Source organism: Furipterus horrens, unplaced genomic scaffold, assembly GCF_987537825.1.
Source record: "Furipterus horrens unplaced genomic scaffold, mFurHor1.1.pri manual_scaffold_13, whole genome shotgun sequence".
Lineage (NCBI taxonomy): Eukaryota > Metazoa > Chordata > Mammalia > Chiroptera > Furipteridae > Furipterus > Furipterus horrens.
In genome coordinates this window covers 19582996-19603122 of record NW_028327183.1, presented here as the reverse complement: position 1 = coordinate 19603122, position 20127 = coordinate 19582996, and the positions used below count along the sequence as shown (strand labels likewise).

General features: G+C 41.1%; 1 protein-coding gene across 3 annotated transcripts; it reads left to right on the top strand.

Annotated features, from left to right (window-relative positions):
- Position 1: 1 nt before the first annotated feature.
- Positions 2 to 18400, top strand: DDX19A (DEAD-box helicase 19A). 3 transcript variants are annotated; one of them, XM_090261195.1, is made up of 12 exons: positions 2 to 174; positions 2935 to 2983; positions 6798 to 6848; positions 7304 to 7439; positions 9887 to 9979; positions 11821 to 11923; positions 12268 to 12382; positions 14248 to 14425; positions 14803 to 15040; positions 16176 to 16338; positions 16795 to 16986; positions 17411 to 18400. In XM_090261195.1, the coding sequence occupies exons 1-12, from the start codon at positions 118 to 120 to the stop codon at positions 17470 to 17472; spliced, it is 1437 nt and encodes a 478-aa protein (XP_090117321.1). In that variant the 5' UTR covers positions 2 to 117; the 3' UTR covers positions 17473 to 18400. The 3 variants fall into 3 exon arrangements, with proteins under 3 accessions (XP_090117321.1, XP_090117319.1, XP_090117320.1); XM_090261193.1 differs by lacking the exon at positions 2 to 174 and adding an exon at positions 1593 to 1633; XM_090261194.1 differs by lacking the exons at positions 2 to 174; positions 2935 to 2983; positions 6798 to 6848 and adding an exon at positions 7741 to 7801 and having other exon boundaries at positions 7423 to 7439.
- The last annotated feature ends 1727 nt before the right edge of the window (positions 18401 to 20127 follow it).

Below are 20127 nucleotides of genomic sequence, written 5' to 3'. Positions count from 1 at the left end.
GCACCGTCGCTTCCGGTCCGCGTGAGTGTCTTTCTCGCGCCTGCGGCGGACTTAGGGTCGCTGTTCGCACGTAGTGCGGTGATTTTTTTCGCGAGCGGACTTTCTTCCCTCCGGACCATGGCCACCGACTCGTGGGCCCTGGCAGTGGACCAGCAGGAAGCGGCTGTCAAGTCGGTCAGTGGCATCAGCTCCAGGGGAGAAGAAAGTAGGGGGGCCCAAACAGACCCTCTTCGAATCCAGGGAGTCCCGTGGGTGGGGCGGGCCGGTGGCCCACCGGGGAATCGGTACTGATTTGCGCCTAGAGAAAGCAATATCGAGACTTTTCTCTTATCTGGGCCAGCTAAAGACTTCTGTCCTGTGGCAAATCGGTCCCCGCTACGTAGGCTGTCTTTACTGAATTGCGTCTCAGTGGGGCTACTAAGGAAAGGGAAACTCAGATGCTGATTCTCTTTCTCGTCAAGAGTAGAACGAGTTTGTGCTACTCTTATTTTAACATTTTTTAAAGATCCATGCTTAAATTAACATGGTTGGTAGTTTGTAGCTCTGCAGAACAACAGATAGAGGTTTTTATGTTTCAGTCTACTACAGGTGTTGCCGGGAGGCACTGCAAATTGTTTCATTGATGTTTATAGTGACATTTAGTTTCATGTACTGGTTCTTTGATTAATGAAGATCCAGTCAACTGGAAGGTAATTATAATGTAAACAGTGACTTTCTGGATATCTAAATTTAGATTTGTTTAGGGATAATGACGATTTTAGGAATATAGTTGGGCTTTTGGTGTTTTGGGAAGGAGGTGGTTTTGTTTTTTTAGTGTGAAATCTTTTAAATTTTTAATGCCTAAATTACAATTCCTCTCAAGATACCCTTTAATTGCTTTGCGAGGGTTGTCAATTTGTCAGCCAGTATTTGAAACGGGCTAAATTCAGTGGAGAATAGGAAGAAGCTTCACAGTCTAGTTAGGAAGGCTAGACTGTGGGAAATGCTGTGAAAATGGTACAAGTAAGGTGGTAACTGAACTCTGAGCAGGAGGAGGACATTTATGAGTAAGAAATTCAGGGAAATTACTTTTTAAAAAAGTAGCTTACATTTGAGCAGGATAGTAAGAGATTGAGTCGTTTTAAGAGAGATTAGTTGAAAAGCATTTTAGGAAAATAGAATGCACAACAGAATGCACATTTGCCTAGAAAGCAGGGATCAGAACTCATTTTTTGCTGCAGCTTAAGGTTGTTGGGTTGTAGCAGGAGCAATATTGGAAATATGACAGGGAGTGTGCTTTGGACCTTAATTAAGAACTTACAAAACTTACTTTATTAGGTTAGTTTAGGGATTTTTAAGGATACTGACAACATTAAATTGAGAGGAGGAGTGATGTTTAAAGGAAAGCAGATTAGTGTGAAAGTTACTTTTAATACCTCACAGATAGAAGGCGTATATTGGGTGGTGAAAATGAAGATGAGGGGATGAATTCAAGAGAGAATGTGGAGGTATAACTGTAAGGATTTAGAAAAAAGGAGAAAAGGGAGGTCCAGGCGAAGATTACTGTTTTCAGCCTACAACCCACAGGTGGTATTAATGAACTGCTAATAACAGGACTAGAAGTGGCAAGAAGGCAGATTTGATGTGGAGGATGGTGAGTTCACTTTCTTCTGTTCTGAATTTGAAGTAAGGAGGACATCTTGGTAAATACCTGTGTTGGGAGTCCCCAAGAGTTGTCCAAGTTTGATGATTTCTTAGGCCTCACAGGATCCAGCATATAATTCTACTCAGAGCTATGATTTATTACAATGAAAAGAAACAAAGCAAAATTAGCAAAAGGCAAAGGCACATGGGCAAAGTCCAGAGAAAACCAAGCACAAGCTTCTTTTTTTAATTTGTTTTTTTAAGTTTGTTTATTTTTAGAAAGGGGAAGGAAGGGAGAGAAACATGGGTGTGAGAGCAACATTAATCAGTTGCCGCTGGTACACGCCCTAGCCTGGGACTGAACCCACAACTCGGGCATGTGCCCTGACCAGGAATTGAATCAGTGACCTTTCACTTTACTGGATGATGCCCACCCAACTGAGCCACACCCGTCAGAGCCAAGCACAAGCTTCTAAGAGTCCTCTCGTAGTGGAGTCACACGCTCCACGTTTGTGCTTAATTCCTTCTGCAACAGATTGTAACAACACATTTGAAGTGTTATCAGGGAAGCTCACTAGAGACACAATGCTTAAGAGTTTTTATTGGGCTACGGTGGGGGAAGGGAGGCTGTCACATAGTCACCCTCAGCCTAGCCTATACCAGAATTTCAGACTCCCAAAGGAAAGGCGTTAGCATGAACCACATGTTTTTACAGAGTCACTGCACCCCTTGGAAGTTCTGGGAATGGTGGCAACCTTCTCAAAATCCACATCCCAGATGCCAGCCTTGCAAGCTGGCTTTCCTAAGAATAGTAATTATGCCTCTTAATGTTAACTCTTTTCTGCACAGTACTCATCAGGCATTTGGAAATGTGGCACTGGAGTTCAGGAGGTCAGATTAGAGGTATAAAACTGGCAGTTATCCACAAAAAAATAAAAAAGTATGATGTAGTATATGGTTCTGGCACTCTAAATTTTACAATCTAGTGTTTAGCATCATCAGATCTTCCCTAAAAAAACAGATACTGAAAATTGGTTTCAGATCTTTTTAAACCTAGGACCCTAATCTAGCTGTGATATTACAAATATCACAGAGGCCTAAGCATACTTGGTATCTGGTTCTAACCAATTTGCTTATCAGGAGGCTGATGTAATTTTATGTTTTAAAGCATTGCTTCCTAATAGTTGGTAAAAACCCTCCCCTCTTTTTATGGTACCACATAGACTTGTGTACAATAGTGTAATAAATAATCCATGGTATTAGGCTATTCTGTGACTTTGCTGTCAAGTGTTTTCTTTTCTTTCCATTCAGATCAGTAATTTGCAGATCAAGGAAGATAAAGTCAAACCAGATACAAATGGTGAGTCACTAGTAACTGTAACCTAGATACCAGCTACAAGTTTGCCTCTGCTTTGTACTCATAGCTATAATGTGACAAGGAGCTTTTTCATTTAGCATGTTCGGCAAATGTCAGCACTGGATTTGACAGCTAGTAAAGTCAGTTTTGCAACTGAAGGGGATATGTTATTCCAGGTTTTGTTTAGACGCTGACTCCTTAAAATCAAGAATCACTATTGGATTGTATGTCTGTCACTGTTTGCTTAATAATATTTCTTTAAAAGTTTTTATTTTAATTTTTTTAAAGTTAATCTGGGTTTAAAACTCAAAGTATAAAAGATCTTCTCACCTTGGCCCATTTACCCATTTTTCAATCTCTGCCTATATTAATTTCCTAGGGCTGCCATTATAAAGTATCACAAACTGAGTGGTTTAAACAATAGAAATTTATTGTCTCATAGGTTGTTGGCAGAGTTGGTTCTTTCTGAGGGCTATGAGGAAGGATCTGACGATCTTTGTTATTCCTTGGCTTGTAAAAACATCACCCTGATCTGTCTCCTGATCTGTTTTCATCTTTACATGGCGTTCTCCCTGTGTGCATATCTGTGTTCAAATTTCCCCTTTTTATAAGGACATTGGCCATATTGGATTAGGGGCCACCCAAATGATCTCACATCTGCGATGACCCTATCTCAAAATAAGGTCATTTTCTGAGTTACTTTCTTAGGACTTAAACATATGAATTTGGGGGGCAACAATTCACAATTCAGCCCATAATACTACCCTATCCTGTAATTAACCACTCTATTGGATTATTAATATTTTTCCAGAGTTTCTTTATGCAAAGCAATTACAAATACAGTTCATTCATTCATTCTCTCTGTCACCAAAAGATGGCATTGTGAACACAGTATACTTTCTTTCATTCAACAACATACCTTGGCAAGTTTTTCCTAGCAGTACATGGAGTTTCCTCACTCTGTTTTATAATTACATAGTATTATAGTGTGTTTCCGCTGCCTTGCGGCATACCTCTTCTGGGGAAAGGCTAAGGGAGTAAACCCCGACAGAAAATCCGGAGCCGGAGTCCCTAAGGCGGTTTGACGTTGTAGTCAACACCGGCAACTCCTGCGGCGCACCTGAAGCCAAGCTGTATCGACTCCGTCTTTCCCTTGGACCCTTCAGCTGCGAAGAGAGGGGGGGTCTGCTGCATGGGCAACAGCAGACCCTCCATATCACCCTGCCCAGGCTCTGTAGCTTCAGCTCCACTGGAGAGGACACTCCAGTGTCATCGCAAGATGTCAATTCAACACGGGAGGAGACAGATGCCGTGTCACTCCTGAGTCGGACTGCACAGCCATTCTCGGCGGTGCAGATAGACACTTAAGAAGCTACACCATCGTCTCTCGAGACGGACGGCTGCCGACGACGATAGTGTGTTGATGCACCTGATCTTCCAGTCAGGGCACATCAGAGAAGGAAAACTCTGATTCCAAAAAACCTCCGCTGCCTTGTGGCATACCTCTTCAGGGGAAAGGCTAAGGGAGTAAACCCCGACAGAAAATCCGGAGCCGGAGTCCCTAAGGCGGTTTGACGTTGTAGTCAACACTGGCAACTCCTGCGGCGCACCTGAAGCCAAGCTGTATTGACTCCGTCTTTCCCTTGGACCCTTCAGCTGCGAAGAGAGGGGGGGTCTGCTGCATGGGCAACAGCAGACCCTCCATATCACCCTGCCCAGGCTCTGTAGCTTCAGCTTCACTGGAGAGGACACTCCAGCGTCATCGCAAGATGTCGATTCAACACGGGAGGAGACAGATACCGTGTCACTCCCAAGTCGGACTGCACAACCATTCTCGGCGGTGCAGATAGACTCTTAAGAAGCTACACCATCGTCTCTCGAGACGGACGGCTGCTGACGATGACGACGATGATGCACCACAATTTATTTAACATATTCTTGTGCTGTTATAAACAGTGCTTCATGGAATAACCTTGACCTTAATTCTTTTTACATGTATGCAAGTATATTTATAGGATAAATGCCCCTAAAATGGATTTGCTAGGTCAAAGGTATATGTATTTGCAATTTTTATCAGTATTTTCAAGGTACTCTCCATAAGTATTATACCAATTTATATTTCTATCAGTAAAACAGGAGAGTCTCTTTCCCCACAGAATTTTTAGTCAAAACTTGTAATTTTGCCATATGTTATAAGTAAAAAATGGTGGATCGGCATAATATATTTTAATTTGTGTTTCATCAGTAAGGTTGAATATTTTCATAAGTTTAAAAGCATTTGTATTTCCTTTTCCTGAATTGATTGATTGTGTCATTTGCCCGTTTTTCTATTGGGCTTTTTGTCTTTTTTTCTAAATATGGAGAACTTTATATTTTAAGATTAACCCTTTAATTGTGATAGAAGTTGATAATACTTTTATTTGTCTTTTGATTTGCAGCATATGTATTTTGCAGTTATTGTGTATGGTATCCTATAAATGTTAATTAGGCTAATGTAATTAATAGTGTTGTTCAGATCTTCTATGTCTTGTTTGTTGTTTGGTCTAGTTCTTTTCGGTTTGGAAAGAGGGGTGTTAAAACTTTCAACTGCAATGATGGGATAGTCTATTTCTCTTTAATTGTCTTTTTTGCAGATGTGTTTTCAGATATATACACATTTATGTCTTCCTGATGAATGAACCTTTTTATATCCCCCTTTATTTCTGGTGATGCTTTTTGTCTTGAATTCTGCATTATGGGAGCCACTCAGCCTTTTACGCTTTCTAGTTGCCTGATACATCTCTGCATTCCTTGGCTTTTCAACTTCTCTATGTGTCTGTATTTAATGTGTGACAGTTGGATCTTGCTTTTTTTATCCATTATAATGTCTTTTTTTTTTTTTAAGATTTTATTTATTTGTTTTTAGAGAGAGGGGAAGGAAGAAAGAGAGGGAGAGAAACACAATGTGTGGTTGCCTCTCTCGTGGCCCCAACTGGGGACCTGGTGTGCAACCCAGGCATGTGCCCTGACTGGGAATTGAACCAGCGACACTTGGTTTGCAGGCTGGCGTTCAATCCACTGAGCCACAGCAGCCAGGGCCTTTCTAATGTCTTAATTAGAGAATTTATCTATTTACATTGAATGTAATTATTGATGTCATTGGGTGTAGGTTAGCAATTTTACTATTTGGTTTTTGTTTGTCCCCTCAGATTTTGTTTCTCTGCCTCTTTTCCTGCCTTCTTTTGCATTAAGTGAATATCTTAAGAGTCCCATTTTAATTTATTTATGGGCTTTTTAGCTATACCTCTTTGAATTATTTTATGAGTGTTTTAAAGTTTTCTTATGTGAGTCTTGCATATTTTTTGTTAACTTTATTTCTAGGTGCAGACTTTTATCTTTTTAGTTGCTATTATAAATAGGATTTTTTTCTGTTATATTTGTGTTTATGTAAGCTACTAATTTCTGTTGATACTTAGTCCTGCAAGTTTACAGTTATACATTCTATAAAAAGTGATCATTTTACCTCTTCCTTTTAATTTTTAATGCCTTTATTTTCCTTCTCATGTTTAATTATGTTTGCTGATATAAAGCTATATTTTATATTAGGAAAAGTAAGAGGTAACATTCTGATCACTTTGAAGTCAGCTAAAATCTCTAGAAATTTGGAATTTTCTTATGCACTTAAAAACTTCCTAGGAATAAAAATTTATTAAACTCAAAAAAGTGCCAACTATTTACCTTTTGATCACTTAAATAAGCTTTAGCGTTTACATTGTCCCCCCTTCTGGGTGGGTTTAATATTTACCTTTCTGATTATGACAACTTTTCTCTTGTGTAGGTGTTATTAAGACCAGTGTCACTGCAGAAAAAGCAGATGAAGAAGAGAAAGGTAACTACTCTTTGAAACCCTACAAGAGACAAAATATGACTCAGGACTCGCCTTTCTGGAGCTAGGGGCACTTTGAGTTGTAAGATGAAGGAGAAGAGGAGGAATCCACAAAGGAGATTAAGACACAGTCAGTGAGATAGAAGGACCGAAGAGAGGTGTCCCAGAAATCAGAAGAAAGTATGAAGTAGGAAGTTAAATATAGGTAATAAGTTGATTAATTAAAGTAAATACTGTCTGTCGGATAGACTTGGCAGTGTAGACATCATTGGTGAACTTGACAGGAGCTGTGGTGAAGTGGAGAGGTTTAACAAAAAACTACTCAGTGTACATTCAACAGAAAGGGAGGAGGAAATGGCAATGAAGATACATAGCCGTTTTAGGGGATGCTCCATAAAGGGGGAGGGTGGAGTTTTTCGGCTAAGTATGAAGAAAATCTGCTGGTTTCTTCTTGACAGAGGACAGAGCTGCCCAGTCCTTACTCAACAAGCTCATCAGAAACAACCTGGTCGATAACACAAACCAAGTGGAAGTCCTGCAGCGGGACCCAAAGTCCCCCCTCTACTCAGTGAAGTCCTTTGAGGAGCTTCGGTTGTGAGTATTTGTTCCTTTGAGCTGCTTCTTACCAGTCCCTCATTTATAAAACTCAGCATCTCAGAGATTCTTGTGGGAGTTTTACTTCTCACTTTTTAAAAACATCCTAATGTATTTATTTCTTTGACTAGTTAATAATTCACATGATTCAAAAGTCAAAAAGTATGAAAAAGGTTATAGTGATGGTCTCCCTCGCACCCCTGTCTCTTGGCTTCCCATTTCTCCTCCTCTTGATAGGAATTTTTATATGCCACAAATTTATTCGTCATAGCTGAAAGTCTTTTTTCTTTTATGCTCTTAGAAATTTCAATAAAATATTGGCTGACAGGTGATTTCTGGATGTCAGGAACATTTCTTATTAGGTAAGCCCTTTTGTTAGACTATAGGATTTATGGTCTTAAGAACAGTTTATCTGCTTTTATAAAATCTGTCAAAAGAGCCTGTACAGGATTCCCAGGACCTACAGTGGAAGGCAGTCTTCAACATTCTGGAATTTAAAAAAAATCCAGAACCCAGAATTAAGTCTTAGTGGAGCACGTGTATGGCATTGTGCTAAGAGTGACTCTGATGTGTCTTTATTTTAGAGAGGTAATTATGAAAGGTCATACCATGATTTTTGTTTTTTCAGTAAGTTAGTAAAAGGTGTTCATGGATCATTGGTTTATGTACATGCCACTGTGCTGGGTGTTATGAGTGACACAAGACATAACTACCGCTCTTGCTGTCTGCCAGGACCCAAATCACAGACAGAAAATTGCTGATGAATAAGAAAGTGGTGGAATAAATTATTCGTCTTTATTCATCAAAATCTATAGTATGCCCAATATGAGCAAATAGAGGCCACATTTCTGCCAACTATTACCACTGCTTGAGAGTAAAAGATGCTTAAAATACTAGAGCCAACTAGAACCAAATCAAGTTGTTAATGAAGTAATAGCTAAAAACAGGGTATTTTCTTGTTTTTTGTTTGTTTTTATGATTTCAGGAAATTTCTCTGTGTTATTTCCTCTCAAGGGCTTCATTCAGCAAATCTGTCATCTCTTCTCTGTTCATAAACGATTAGACAGCTACATTGTACTCTGTTTCCTGAATTGACAGTTTGCATTTCTAAGTATCAGTGGTTTTTTTTTTAAGTTCCTTTCATTTAAAGGGCTGGAGCTCTTAGTTCAATCACAGATGAATTGTCCTCTTTGAAAAGGCAAATTCTTTCTGATTTAGCTCTTGGAAACAAAGGAAACAAAGAATGAAACCTAGGTCACCTAATACAGCGGCCCCTAACCTTTTTGGCACCAGGAACCAGTTTCGTGGAAGACAATTTTACCACGGATGGGGGCCTGGGTTAGGGTGGAGGACAGGAGGCGGAGCTCAGGCGGTAATGCTAGCAGAGTCCCCGAACTGAGAGGAGGAGGGGTGTTGGGGACCCCTGACCTAATATACTTGGTCTGTTTTGTACTTACAAGATTTGAATTAATCTACAAAATAAAAGAAAAAAATGAGCCACCGAAAGTTCTTGGATCACTTGAAAATCCTCATTCATTAGTGACTTTGTTTCCTTGACAACCAAATCAGATTCTGCTGGCATTAAAGCCTTTTCTTCCAAATAGCAGACCTCAAAGGTTATGTTCTCAATGTTCTCTGTGTCTGAGAACCAACGTAGGCCAGAAGAATTTGCTTTTTGGAGAGTCTGTTGAACTCCAAAGAAGGCTTAGAGCACAGAAGTCTTGACTTGGTTTGACTTTTCTTTGGAAATAATCTAGTATGATTTTTTAAAAACATCTTTACAATTTAGAGGTAGCAGAGAGCATATTGTAAATACAATTAACAGCAACTTTAATTGGTATTTGTGGCGTAGCTGCTTATATGAGAAGTTGGTGCTTTTCTATTCTTGATTTTGACTAGATGTTATCTCTTGATTTTTCCAAGTATTTGCACTTGATTTTTCCAAGCTGGCTTTGGAAGGACCTTGAACACAAAGTGACTGGTTCAATTTAATATCTGCACTGCAAAATTAAAACTGAAATCCCATTCCCCAAAGAGACTTCTATATCTTAGCAGCATAGTAAGCAGTGTTACTTTTAAATATGTCTTTTATAATTTATTTTATACCATGAATTAATAAATACCACTCTTACAGTATCCAGGAAATGCTTGTTTTCCAAGGGCAATCATATTTGTGGGTCTGCAGAAAGAATGAATTTTTCCAAGAAAAGAAACTAATCTATATTTTATGATTTGCATAATAGTTGCAGATTAAAATTCAGTAAGAAAAGATGGTTTCATTTTGTTTTAGATAGTGCTTTTTTTTTTTTTTTTTAAGGCATAGGAAAACATGTCTTACAAAGATAGGAAGCATCATTCTTTGCCAGATATAGGGAAGGATAAAATTCTAGGCCTTCAAAACAATCTCAACAACTAGGAACCCATCTTTTCTCTCCTTGGCCTCCCAGGAAGCCACAGCTCCTTCAGGGAGTCTACACCATGGGCTTCAACAGACCATCCAAGATACAGGAGAACGCGTTGCCTTTGATGCTCGCTGAGCCGTGAGTATGCGCCTCCTCAGAATTTTTTTAAAAAATCTTTATTGTATTTTTTCTCATTACCATTTAGTCCCCTTATACCACCCTGCCCCTCATCAGTCACCACACTGCTATTTGTGTCCATGAGTCCTTTTTCCTTTTTGCTCAATCCCTCCACCCCCAACCTCCCCTCCCCCATAGCTGTCATAGAATTTGGTTTAATGTCACCCACCAATAGCTGTTACTGTCTTGAGACCAAGATGAGACATTTGGGCAACATGTTTCTTCAGGGGAACACCTTGGCCAAGTGCAGAGAGACAGATGGAATTTAGTATAGTTTGTGCCTTTCCCACTTAACAATAAAAACTCATGTTGTTCTACACAGTTTTTAAAAATTGGATTTTTAAAAATTATTTTGGAATTTTTGAAACCTGCAAGAAGGTGTTGAGAGCAATACCAGGAACACCTGTAACCCTGTCCTGCCAAAAAATAAAACATCATTAACTAGTTGATAGTCGAAGCTCCTGAATACCTTCTGTTCATATCATTGCCCACCAGAGTAAGCATCATTCCGAATGGGCCATCATTCTCTCACACTTCTTTATGCTTTTACTACATATCTATGTGTTCCTAAAAAGCTAAGAGTAATTTATGTATTTTTAAACCTTATTATATAAATAGTATGCTTTATGTGGTAACATTTTTTGTTCAACTCTATTATTATAATGTTTTTATTTTTTATTTTATTTTTTAAAGATTTATTTATTTTCAGAGAGAGGGGAAGGGAGGAAGAAAGGGAGGGAGAGAAACATTGATGAGTGAGAGAAACATCGATCAGTTGCCTCCTGCACACCCCAAACTGGGGACCTGGCCCACAACCCAGGTGTGTGCCCTGACTGGGAATCGAACTGGAGATCTGTCAGTTTGCAGGCCAGTGCTCAGTCCACTGAGCCACACTAGCCAGGACCATTATAATATATATTTTTTTAATAACCAAAATGCCACCTATTTCCATGACAGTGGGTTACATGAAGTGAAATGTGAAAGCTTCCTCTCAAGCATCTGTCTGACTTGATCTTACGTTTTCCATAAAGATGGGAAAAGGGAACACACAGAAGGAGCCAAGTCCTAGAGGCACATTGTGGCTCAGCAGAAAATATCCTCGGGGATTCATCTTGGCACAGATCTTATTCTGCAATCTTAATGTCCATGGGGCCCTTAGAGTACAAAACTAGGGCACTAGCTGTGCTAGAGTCTAGAATAAAGCCTTCTCAGTGTGAACCCATCTAAAACAACCATTATATCCCATAATTTTTAAGCAGTTTTTAAACAGTATACAAAGAAAATTATCATTGTGTTCAATGCAGAAAACCTGGACTGAAGGGGGAAATCCATATTCTTACCACCCAGAAAGAACATTTTGACACCTTTTTTGTGTTTGACCAATACAGTATTCCCTCACTTATCGTGGGTATTACGTTCTAGACCCCCCCCCCCCCCGCGCCACGATAGGTGAAAATCCGCGAAGTAGGAACCTTACATTTATTTTAATATTTATATATATTTTAAGACTTTAGAAACTTTTCCCACACACTTATAAACTGTTCCCAGTCCCTTATTAACCTTTTCCACACCTTTATAAACACTACTTATGTTCTTAAACGTATTCTACCCTCTTAAACCTACGTAACTTTAACAACATAGGTATACAGTACCGCAGAATCCTGTGATATAGCGAAAAAATCCTTGATAAATAATTAAATATAATATTTTAAAAAATCCTGCGATACAGTGAGGCTGCAATAAGTGAACCGTGATATAGAGAGAGGCTGCTGTATTACTCTTATCTCTCTTCCTTGATCCAGCCCACAGAACCTGATTGCCCAGTCTCAGTCTGGTACTGGTAAAACGGCTGCCTTTGTCCTGGCCATGCTCAGCCGAGTGGAGCCAGCAGAGAGATACCCCCAGGTGAGGGCTGGGGAATCCTGGGGTGCTGACTTGCCTGCCCTGAGAAGGGCGGTGCCATCTGGTGGGGGTTGATGAGGGTGCCCCTGTCGGTTTCTGAATGTTTCCTGTGCCTCAAACTGTGGCTCAGGCAGAGCAGGACCTGCACAGAATTCATCTGGAGTCAGCCTTAAATAATAGCTTTCAAAGGCATCAGCCCGGTCACGTGAAAGGTTGGCCTGGCCGAAGAGGATGTGGTTCCCTGTGCTGTTCAAGTGGTGATAACATCAGCGTGCTTGTTGCTTTAGAGCCTGTGGTCTGTTACTAAAAGGGTTTCCTAAACTCATCCTTTGTGATCTCCCTGCCAGTGTCTGTGCCTCTCCCCAACATATGAGTTGGCGCTTCAAACGGGAAAAGTGATTGAGCAGATGGGCAAATTTCATCCGGAACTAAAGCTTGCTTATGCTATTCGAGGCAATAAATGTGAGTATAAAGGGGTAAGGGTAAGCGGTGAACGTAGGGTGATTAGGTATTTGAAAAATATTTAATTACTTGCTAATTTGTTAACAGTTCTCTCCACTCTTAAAATAAGATCTTGTATTGTTAGGAAATCCCTGGCTCCTAAAGTTCTTTACTGAAAAGACAGCATTTTAAATTTGGCGTTTTAAATTCCAGAATTCTGGAAGCTGCTTGCTAGACAGGGATGGCAGCACTGAGGATGCTAAGTGGAGGTCGGATACTTTTCTTTGAAAGTAAGCACGGCCTTAGGAAGTTAAACTAAGAGCATGTAGAGCTCACTTGGTCTTCCCTAAATCAGAAATCTTCCAGCAGTTCTTTCTTCTGTGTGTTCTGCAGGATATAATGTAGAGATATGGGTTAAAATGGGGAGGTGGGACAGGTAGAAAGTTATCAGAATATAAAAAAACTACAAATCATTAAGAAAAAAGGAAGCAATCTCATAGGAGACTAGACAAAAGAGGCCCAGTTGAAAAGATGCTTCACAAAAGAAGGCATTCAGATGGCCAGTAAACATGAAAGGATGAGTTTCATTGGAAAAATGTAAATTAAAACCACTATACGCCTCTCAGATGGGCAAAAGTGAAGAAATCTGACAATTACCAGTACTGGTGAAGATGCAGAATAGGAATGCTCACATTCCTGATGGGGGTGTGCACTGGTAGAACATTTTAGGGGAGAGTTTGGTGTTACCAAGAAAAGTTGAAGAGAGATGTCCCTTTGACCCAGCAGTTTATAATTGCCTAAAGCAGTGGTTCTCAAATTTCTTGGTCCCTTATACTCTTAAAAATTATTGAGGACACCAAAGCTTTTTTGTTTACACAGGTTTTATCTACTTCTCCTTCCTAAAGGGACCCAGTAACTAACGCGTTTCTCATGTGTTCTAGCAGAGATATTCTACAGCTATAATTAAGTAATAATTTGAGATTGTTCTGTATTAGTTCTTAGATGGTTTTATACTTTTATGGATGTTATCCATTGGGTGTATCATTTTGCTTATTAGTAAACTTTTGATATATCCATATCCTTGCATACATGTTATTTCACACACATTAATACCTAGATAGGATTAATTCCTAATAGTGGAAGGATTGGTCAAAGGCTACATGCATTAATAATTTTGATAGATGGTTATATCAGTTTCACCCTTCATTGGTTATAATTTGAAAGTGATGTTTTTTAAATCAAAAAGAATTTGTACTTAGAGAAATTGCCTACACAATTAAAATGTTTAGCAAAGCAAAATGTCACGGGGCCAGAATCCCAGGACTGAGAATTACCAATTTGGGAGGAAGTCCCTGAACTGTGAGTGAATGAATGGTATGAAAAGAATAAGAGTGCCCTGGCTGGTGTGGCTCAGCGGATTGAGTGCTGGCCTGTGAACCAAAGGGTCACCAGTTTGATTCCCAGTCAGGGCACATGTCTGGGTTGTGGGACAGATCTCCAATTGAGGGTTTGCAAGAGGCAACCACACATTGCTGTTTCTCTCCCTCTCTTTCTCCCTCCCTTCCCCTCTCTCTAAAAATAAAAATAATTAAAAAAAAAAAAAGAATAAGAGTAATGCTAAAGAGACAGAGTTGGGTGATGTTGGATGATAGGAGAAGGTAGGAAGGGGGCTCATTGTGTAGGATTTAATCCTAACCACATGCAGTACAGTCAGTTTCATTATGCCCGCTCTCCAGTAGAAGAACCAAAGACTTGGAAAGAAGTCCTGTATGTTTTAAGATCTGGAATTAACTTGTTATACTAGCTCTGGAAGATTGGCCAAAGCTTTGGTTTCCAAAGCTGGTTTTGTCATGAAAACACCCACAGAACACATCTTGTCCCCACAGTGGAAAGGGGTCAGAAGATCAGTGAGCAGATTGTCATTGGCACCCCTGGAACTGTTCTGGACTGGTGTGCCAAGCTCAAGTTCATCGACCCCAAGAAGATCAAAGTCTTTGTTCTGGATGAGGCTGACGTGATGATAGCTACTCAGGGCCACCAAGATCAGAGCATCCGCATCCAAAGGTAGGACTCTGGATCCGGGAGGAACTTCTTAGCCTCCTGATCTACAAGTAAAAATCATCTTTATGTCTCTACCTGTGATATCCCACTCCTCTTCTGTCTCCTGCTGGGTTCTTTGCTTCAGAACCTTCAGAAGCATGTGCTTGGTGGGCCATGTCAGCACTGACCACACTCCCAGGCTGGGTTGAGGAAGAAGACATACGGGATCTAACACCACTTTGTTCCTGCTTCATGTCCACTCCTGTCCCTTCCCTGCAGTGTTCCTCCACCTCTGCCATCTTCCTGGGGACACGGACCACCCAAACCTGGGGAGGCCATGCTTCTGTTCGTTCTAGTGATAAACTCAGGGTCATGGCAAGTACCTGGGCCTTCCCTTGCAGGATGCTGCCCAGGAACTGCCAGATGCTGCTTTTCTCTGCCACCTTTGAAGACTCAGTATGGAAATTTGCCCAGAAAGTGGTCCCAGACCCCAACATCATCAAACTGAAGCGTGAGGAGGAGACCTTGGACACCATCAAGCAGTACTACGTCCTGTGCAATAACAGAGACGAGAAGTTCCAGGCCTTGTGTAACCTCTACGGGGCCATCACCATTGCTCAAGCCATGATCTTCTGCCATGTGAGTAGCAGCTGGAGCAGCAGCAGCAGCAGCAGGCCTGCCTGGGGAGGGGCTCCATGGGAAGGTGTTGCCCAGCCCCCTCCCTCTCAGCCAGCTCCACCTGAGTGCTAAGAGGGACCAGGTACCTTCTGTGGCCAGGAAAGAAATGGTTTGTGAAGATACAAGAGGCAGTTTCTTCTCAGTGTCCTAAAGTATACATAGCCTAAGCATAGAGCCTGTTGAATTTTATATTACTTGTATGTAACCTAAGAGAATTAGCTGATATTTGTAAGAAAAATTAGAAACTTAATAAAATGGTTGGTTGCAAAATTAATATAAAAAACTGGTTTTCTAGTTTTAAATGCAAACACTTAGAAAATGGAAGGATAGATCCATTTTATAATAGCAAAAAAAAATTTTTTTTAGGAGTAAATATTTAAGATTTCTGAAGAAAACTTCAGAATACTATTTAAAGGGTGTAATAAAAAGACAACTCTCACTCTGTTGTTGGAAGACAACAGAGTGGCATCCCTCTCCCAAATTCAGATTGAAACTTTCAAACCTATAGGAAAGAAAAAGTAAAATGAATACTCATGCCTTTCACCTGTTGTCAGCATTCAGCCACATTTTCTTTATCCGTATCCATGTGTGTGACATATCTAATTTTTTCTTTTTTTGCTGAGTTATTTTAAAGGTAGTTGCAGACATTGTGACAATTCACACCTAAATACTTTCTAAGAATGACCATAATACCATTACCGCACCTTTAACAGTGATATGGTGATAGTGATATTGTCCCCTAAACAGTTCATCCATTTTCGATTTTTTTCACTTCTTAACAAAAAGGTTCTTGAACTAGTTTTCCTGTCTCTGGAGATTCCCTTAATCTAGAAGTTTCCCCACCTTTCATGACACAAATGTCTTAAACATTCCAGGCTAGTAATTAGAATTACTCTTGATTTTTTCCCCCTTGTGATTTTTTCAGGTTAAATATTTTTGTAAGATTACTACCCAGATGACATTGGTAGTTTCTGGTACATCATCATGTTAACAATTAGGAAGTTTAACCTTTAGCTGCCAAGTTTCACGTAGAGTCTTCCAGATCAAAAATATTCTCTTCAGGGACCTTTATTTCTCAAATGTTTTCTTCCTACAGACCCGTAAAACAGCCAGTTGGCTGGCAGCAGAGCTCTCAAAAGAAGGCCACCAGGTGGCTCTGCTGAGCGGTGAAATGATGGTGGAGCAGCGGGCTGCCGTGATTGAGCGCTTCCGAGAGGGCAAAGAGAAGGTGCTGGTGACCACCAACGTGTGTGCCCGTGGTGAGCAGGGAACTTGTCCTGGTCTGCCAGACTCGGGGTAGCGAGAGAAATCCTCGTATGTGAAAAACTCAGATGGCTTGGGAGAGATCAAGTAGGGTTGGTGGTGACTTTTTTTCCTAGGAGAGACTGGGTTCCCTCAGCAGGTAAGAACTTGCCCAGAAGCTGTAGTCCTGACTTGGTGGAAGGGAACGTGCAGGCATCTGACTGGTTTAGAATGGCACCTGCTCTTCTTGGGGCGTCCACTGGGCTTTTAGCTGCATCTCCAGACACTTGCGTTAGCACCTGCCAAAGTTCTGCGGTTTTCCTCTGGGTCCTGCTCCGTGCCCCTTGTCCCTGAATCCCAGGGCCACCACCCAGACTCCTTCCACCCAAAGTTGTGTACGTGGCCTGACCGTGGGCGAGCGACAGGGATCTTTTCCTCCCGTTCTTACTCTTGTCCAACTCTCCTTCATGCAGGTATCGATGTTGAACAGGTGTCTGTGGTCATCAACTTCGATCTTCCCGTGGACAAGGATGGGAACCCGGACAACGAGACCTATCTGCACCGGATCGGGCGCACTGGCCGCTTTGGCAAGAGGGGCCTGGCAGTGAACATGGTCGACGGCAAGCACAGCATGAACATCCTCAACAGGATCCAGGAGCATTTTAGTGAGTTCCTGGGAGTGCCCCCTGCCAGGGCCCTTTCCTTATAGGGGCAAATCCGAGGGTGGGGAAAGGGTAGGTCTTCCTGTGACCCCTAAGGAGGCTTTGTCCCTGTCCACATCCCTCTCCTTCCCTACAATATGGACGTTCTCAAAGAGCACACCCGGAGAGTTCAGTGTCAGGCACTCGAATGACAGCTCCCCCTCGGCCAGGCTGAGGGGCCTCGGGCTCTGACTGCTGTTCTCAGTGTTTCTTGGGTACCAGAGGCCTCTGGGGTTGGAGGAAGGATGGATGTGACCAGAGGCGGGGCTTGTTCCTGGCCAGGGTGGAGACCTGTGTGTCCTCTCCCTGCTGTGCTGCCCCTTCCCTAGGTGCGTCTCCACAGTATCCCTTTGGTGATCTCTCTTTGAATCTTTTTTTTCCCCCTCAGATAAGAAAATAGAAAGATTGGATACGGATGATTTGGACGAGATTGAGAAGATAGCCAACTGAAAAGCTCCACCACAGTCCGTGCACAGGAATGTAGTCCTTTCACAGCACAGGCCTGGGCAGTCAGCAAAAGATAGGCATGCATAGAGAGAAACTACCTACCTCATTTTAAATTATGTTTGGACTCAACAAAAATTATGCAAATGATTGGGAAAGGTAGAAGGAAAATTTAGTCTTTTTTTTCTCCCATTTTTTAAAGCCATGGTTTCCCCCATCTTTATAAAATCAGGTCACTGTTGGTAATCACTGGCCCCAGGATCCCTTTCCTGTTTCCTGGCTAGGGGTGTTGGGACCTGCCTCCAGCCCCTGAAGAAATGATAGAGGCCAAGTGTGGGAGAGGTCCAGCCCATGGTTGGACCGTGGATGTGGCACCAGGAGAGGGGCAGCAGAGAGGCCTGTGAGCTGTCCCCCTCCTCTGTCCCTGAGATCAGTCACAAATGTCTCTGCTCTTGGGGCCATCTTCCTTCTTCTACAATCCAGAGCTGTTCCACCCAGTTAAACCCTTTAACCTGTTTTCTGCACCAGAGGGTATCCCTGTTTCTCCCTGGGTGAGCATCTTGGCTACTTTTGTAAACATCAGGTTGGGTGAGAAACATGGAAGTCAGTGCATCCTCAGAGGGATTCGTCTGGCGGGGGTAGATGCCGCCCTCGAGGATTTGGGGCTAACTTCTCCCCTTGCAGTCGTGGCAGCCGGGAGACCTGGGCAGTCTTCTGACACAAGCCCAGCCGAGTGAGTTGGTTCTTGTCCACAGGGTGTCACACTATGCCTGCAGGTGAGCAGCACACTTTGGAAATGAAGTTATAACCAAGTGAAAACTTGAATTACGCTGTTCATCCATAATAATGAATCTCTTGGTTACTTTAATTCATACATGGTATGAATATGGACAAATAAATTAGAGCTATGCCCATCATGATGTTACAAAATTTTAAAATATGAAAAATTTTACTAATCTTGATTAGTCTTTATTTGTATTTTTCTGCATGGGCAACAGCAGACCCTCCATATCACCCTGCCCAGGCTCTGTAGCTTCAGCTCCACTGGAGAGGACACTCCAGCGTCATCACAAGATGTCGATGCAACACGGGAGGAGACAGATACCGTGTCACTCCCGAGTCGGACTGCACAGCCATTCTCGGCGGTGCAGATAGACTCTTAAGAAGCTACACCATCGTCTCTCGAGACGGACGGCTGCCGACGACGATATAATTATAATCATCATTGATTATATTATTTTGTTTTGTTTCTCCTGCTTATATTTGTGTAATGTGTTTATATTATTGCATAAAATTACAATTATTTTTATATTTATTGTGTCAGAATATATTAATGTAAGACTATACTTTTTTTAAAAAGTCAATTTCATTGTTGCTGGTCTTTTAGATTGTTTCCAGCTTTGACTTTTTCTTTTCTGCATCTCTTGGTGTACATGTACACACATTTCTGTAGAGAAGATATAAACAAAATTCCTGGATCACACAGTAAGCATTCATTTAGCCTAATTATATAATGCAAAACTGCTTGCTAAAGTGGTTTTAGCAACTTATCTGTTACCAACAATATTGAGAAAGGGCTCCTTATTCTAAAAAGACATGGAACTATTGTTCTATGGCATGCTTTTCTTCTACTTCCATTATATGAAAAAGATTCCAGGCCTTCTCAAAATAACTTTTATCTACTCAGGCCCTTGCTTAGATGTAAACTTGTAATGGAACATCAATATATTTACATTGATTTTATGTTGCTTTCACAGATACAATGGTGTTCTGGTGGAAAGAAAAGCGTTTATTTGTGGATATGCATGTGTTTAGTGGGAGTGTGCTCTAGCCCAATGACTGGCATGTCTTGTAATTATTAAGAGGTTCTGTCTGAAAATGGTAAAGGCCTGCCTAGGAGGTAGAGTTTGCTTCATTGGAAGTGTGAGAGTTTCATGCTGTAAAAGACATGCAGGACCAGATCATCTTTGTTCCTTCCTTCCCTCAGAGTCTATGATAGCATCCTCCTTCCTCTAAAATCCTATGGTAAATGACAAATCCTGTGGTAAAGGAATAAAGACAGATAATACTTGGGGATACAATTTATTGCCAAAATAATTCTCCATTGATCAAAGAGTGGAAGTATGACTTTGGAAGTAGATCATTGCTTTTCCTATGCTTTCTGTCTAAGTGTTCCTATTTGAGAGTATCTGTTTTTTTTCTCTACAAAATGATGTTTGACTGGGTGTTTGTTAAGTTCTACCAGATGCGAACAGTCTATAATAGTCATTGTTTGCCCTCTCTATTTACCAGTCTAACAATATTCTGATCTTCCTTAGATTGGAATTCCTATAATGTAATCTGAGATATTTGTTCACTCAAAAAACACGTGTTGGCCTACTATGTCCCAGGAACTGTTCTAGAACAGAATTCAGCAATAAACAAGGCAGATCTAAGCTCTGCTCTAGTGAAACTTACATTCTAGTAACAGTTCCTGAAAAAATAAATAAGAAAAATATCAGGCAGAGATAATGGCTTGTAGAGAATTAAAATAGCAGGATGTGTTACAGAGTAACTGGGTAGCTACTTTATACTGTGTGGTCAGGGAAGCTGATCTGAATAAGGAGGGGCCAGACACACCAGGGTCTCACTGAGGGTTTATCAGTCAGCTTTTAGTCTAAT

Excerpts from the sequence above, each read along its gene's own strand:
- DDX19A (XM_090261195.1), top strand. The coding sequence starts at position 118 with ATGGCCACCGACTCGTGGGCCCTGGCAGTGGACCAGCAGGAAGCGGCT. Across the intron at positions 175-2,934 it reads AGGAAGCGGCTGTCAAGTCG|ATCAGTAATTTGCAGATCAA; the intron begins GTCAGTGGCATC and ends CTTTCCATTCAG. Across the intron at positions 6,849-7,303 it reads AGCAGATGAAGAAGAGAAAG|AGGACAGAGCTGCCCAGTCC; the intron begins GTAACTACTCTT and ends TCTTCTTGACAG.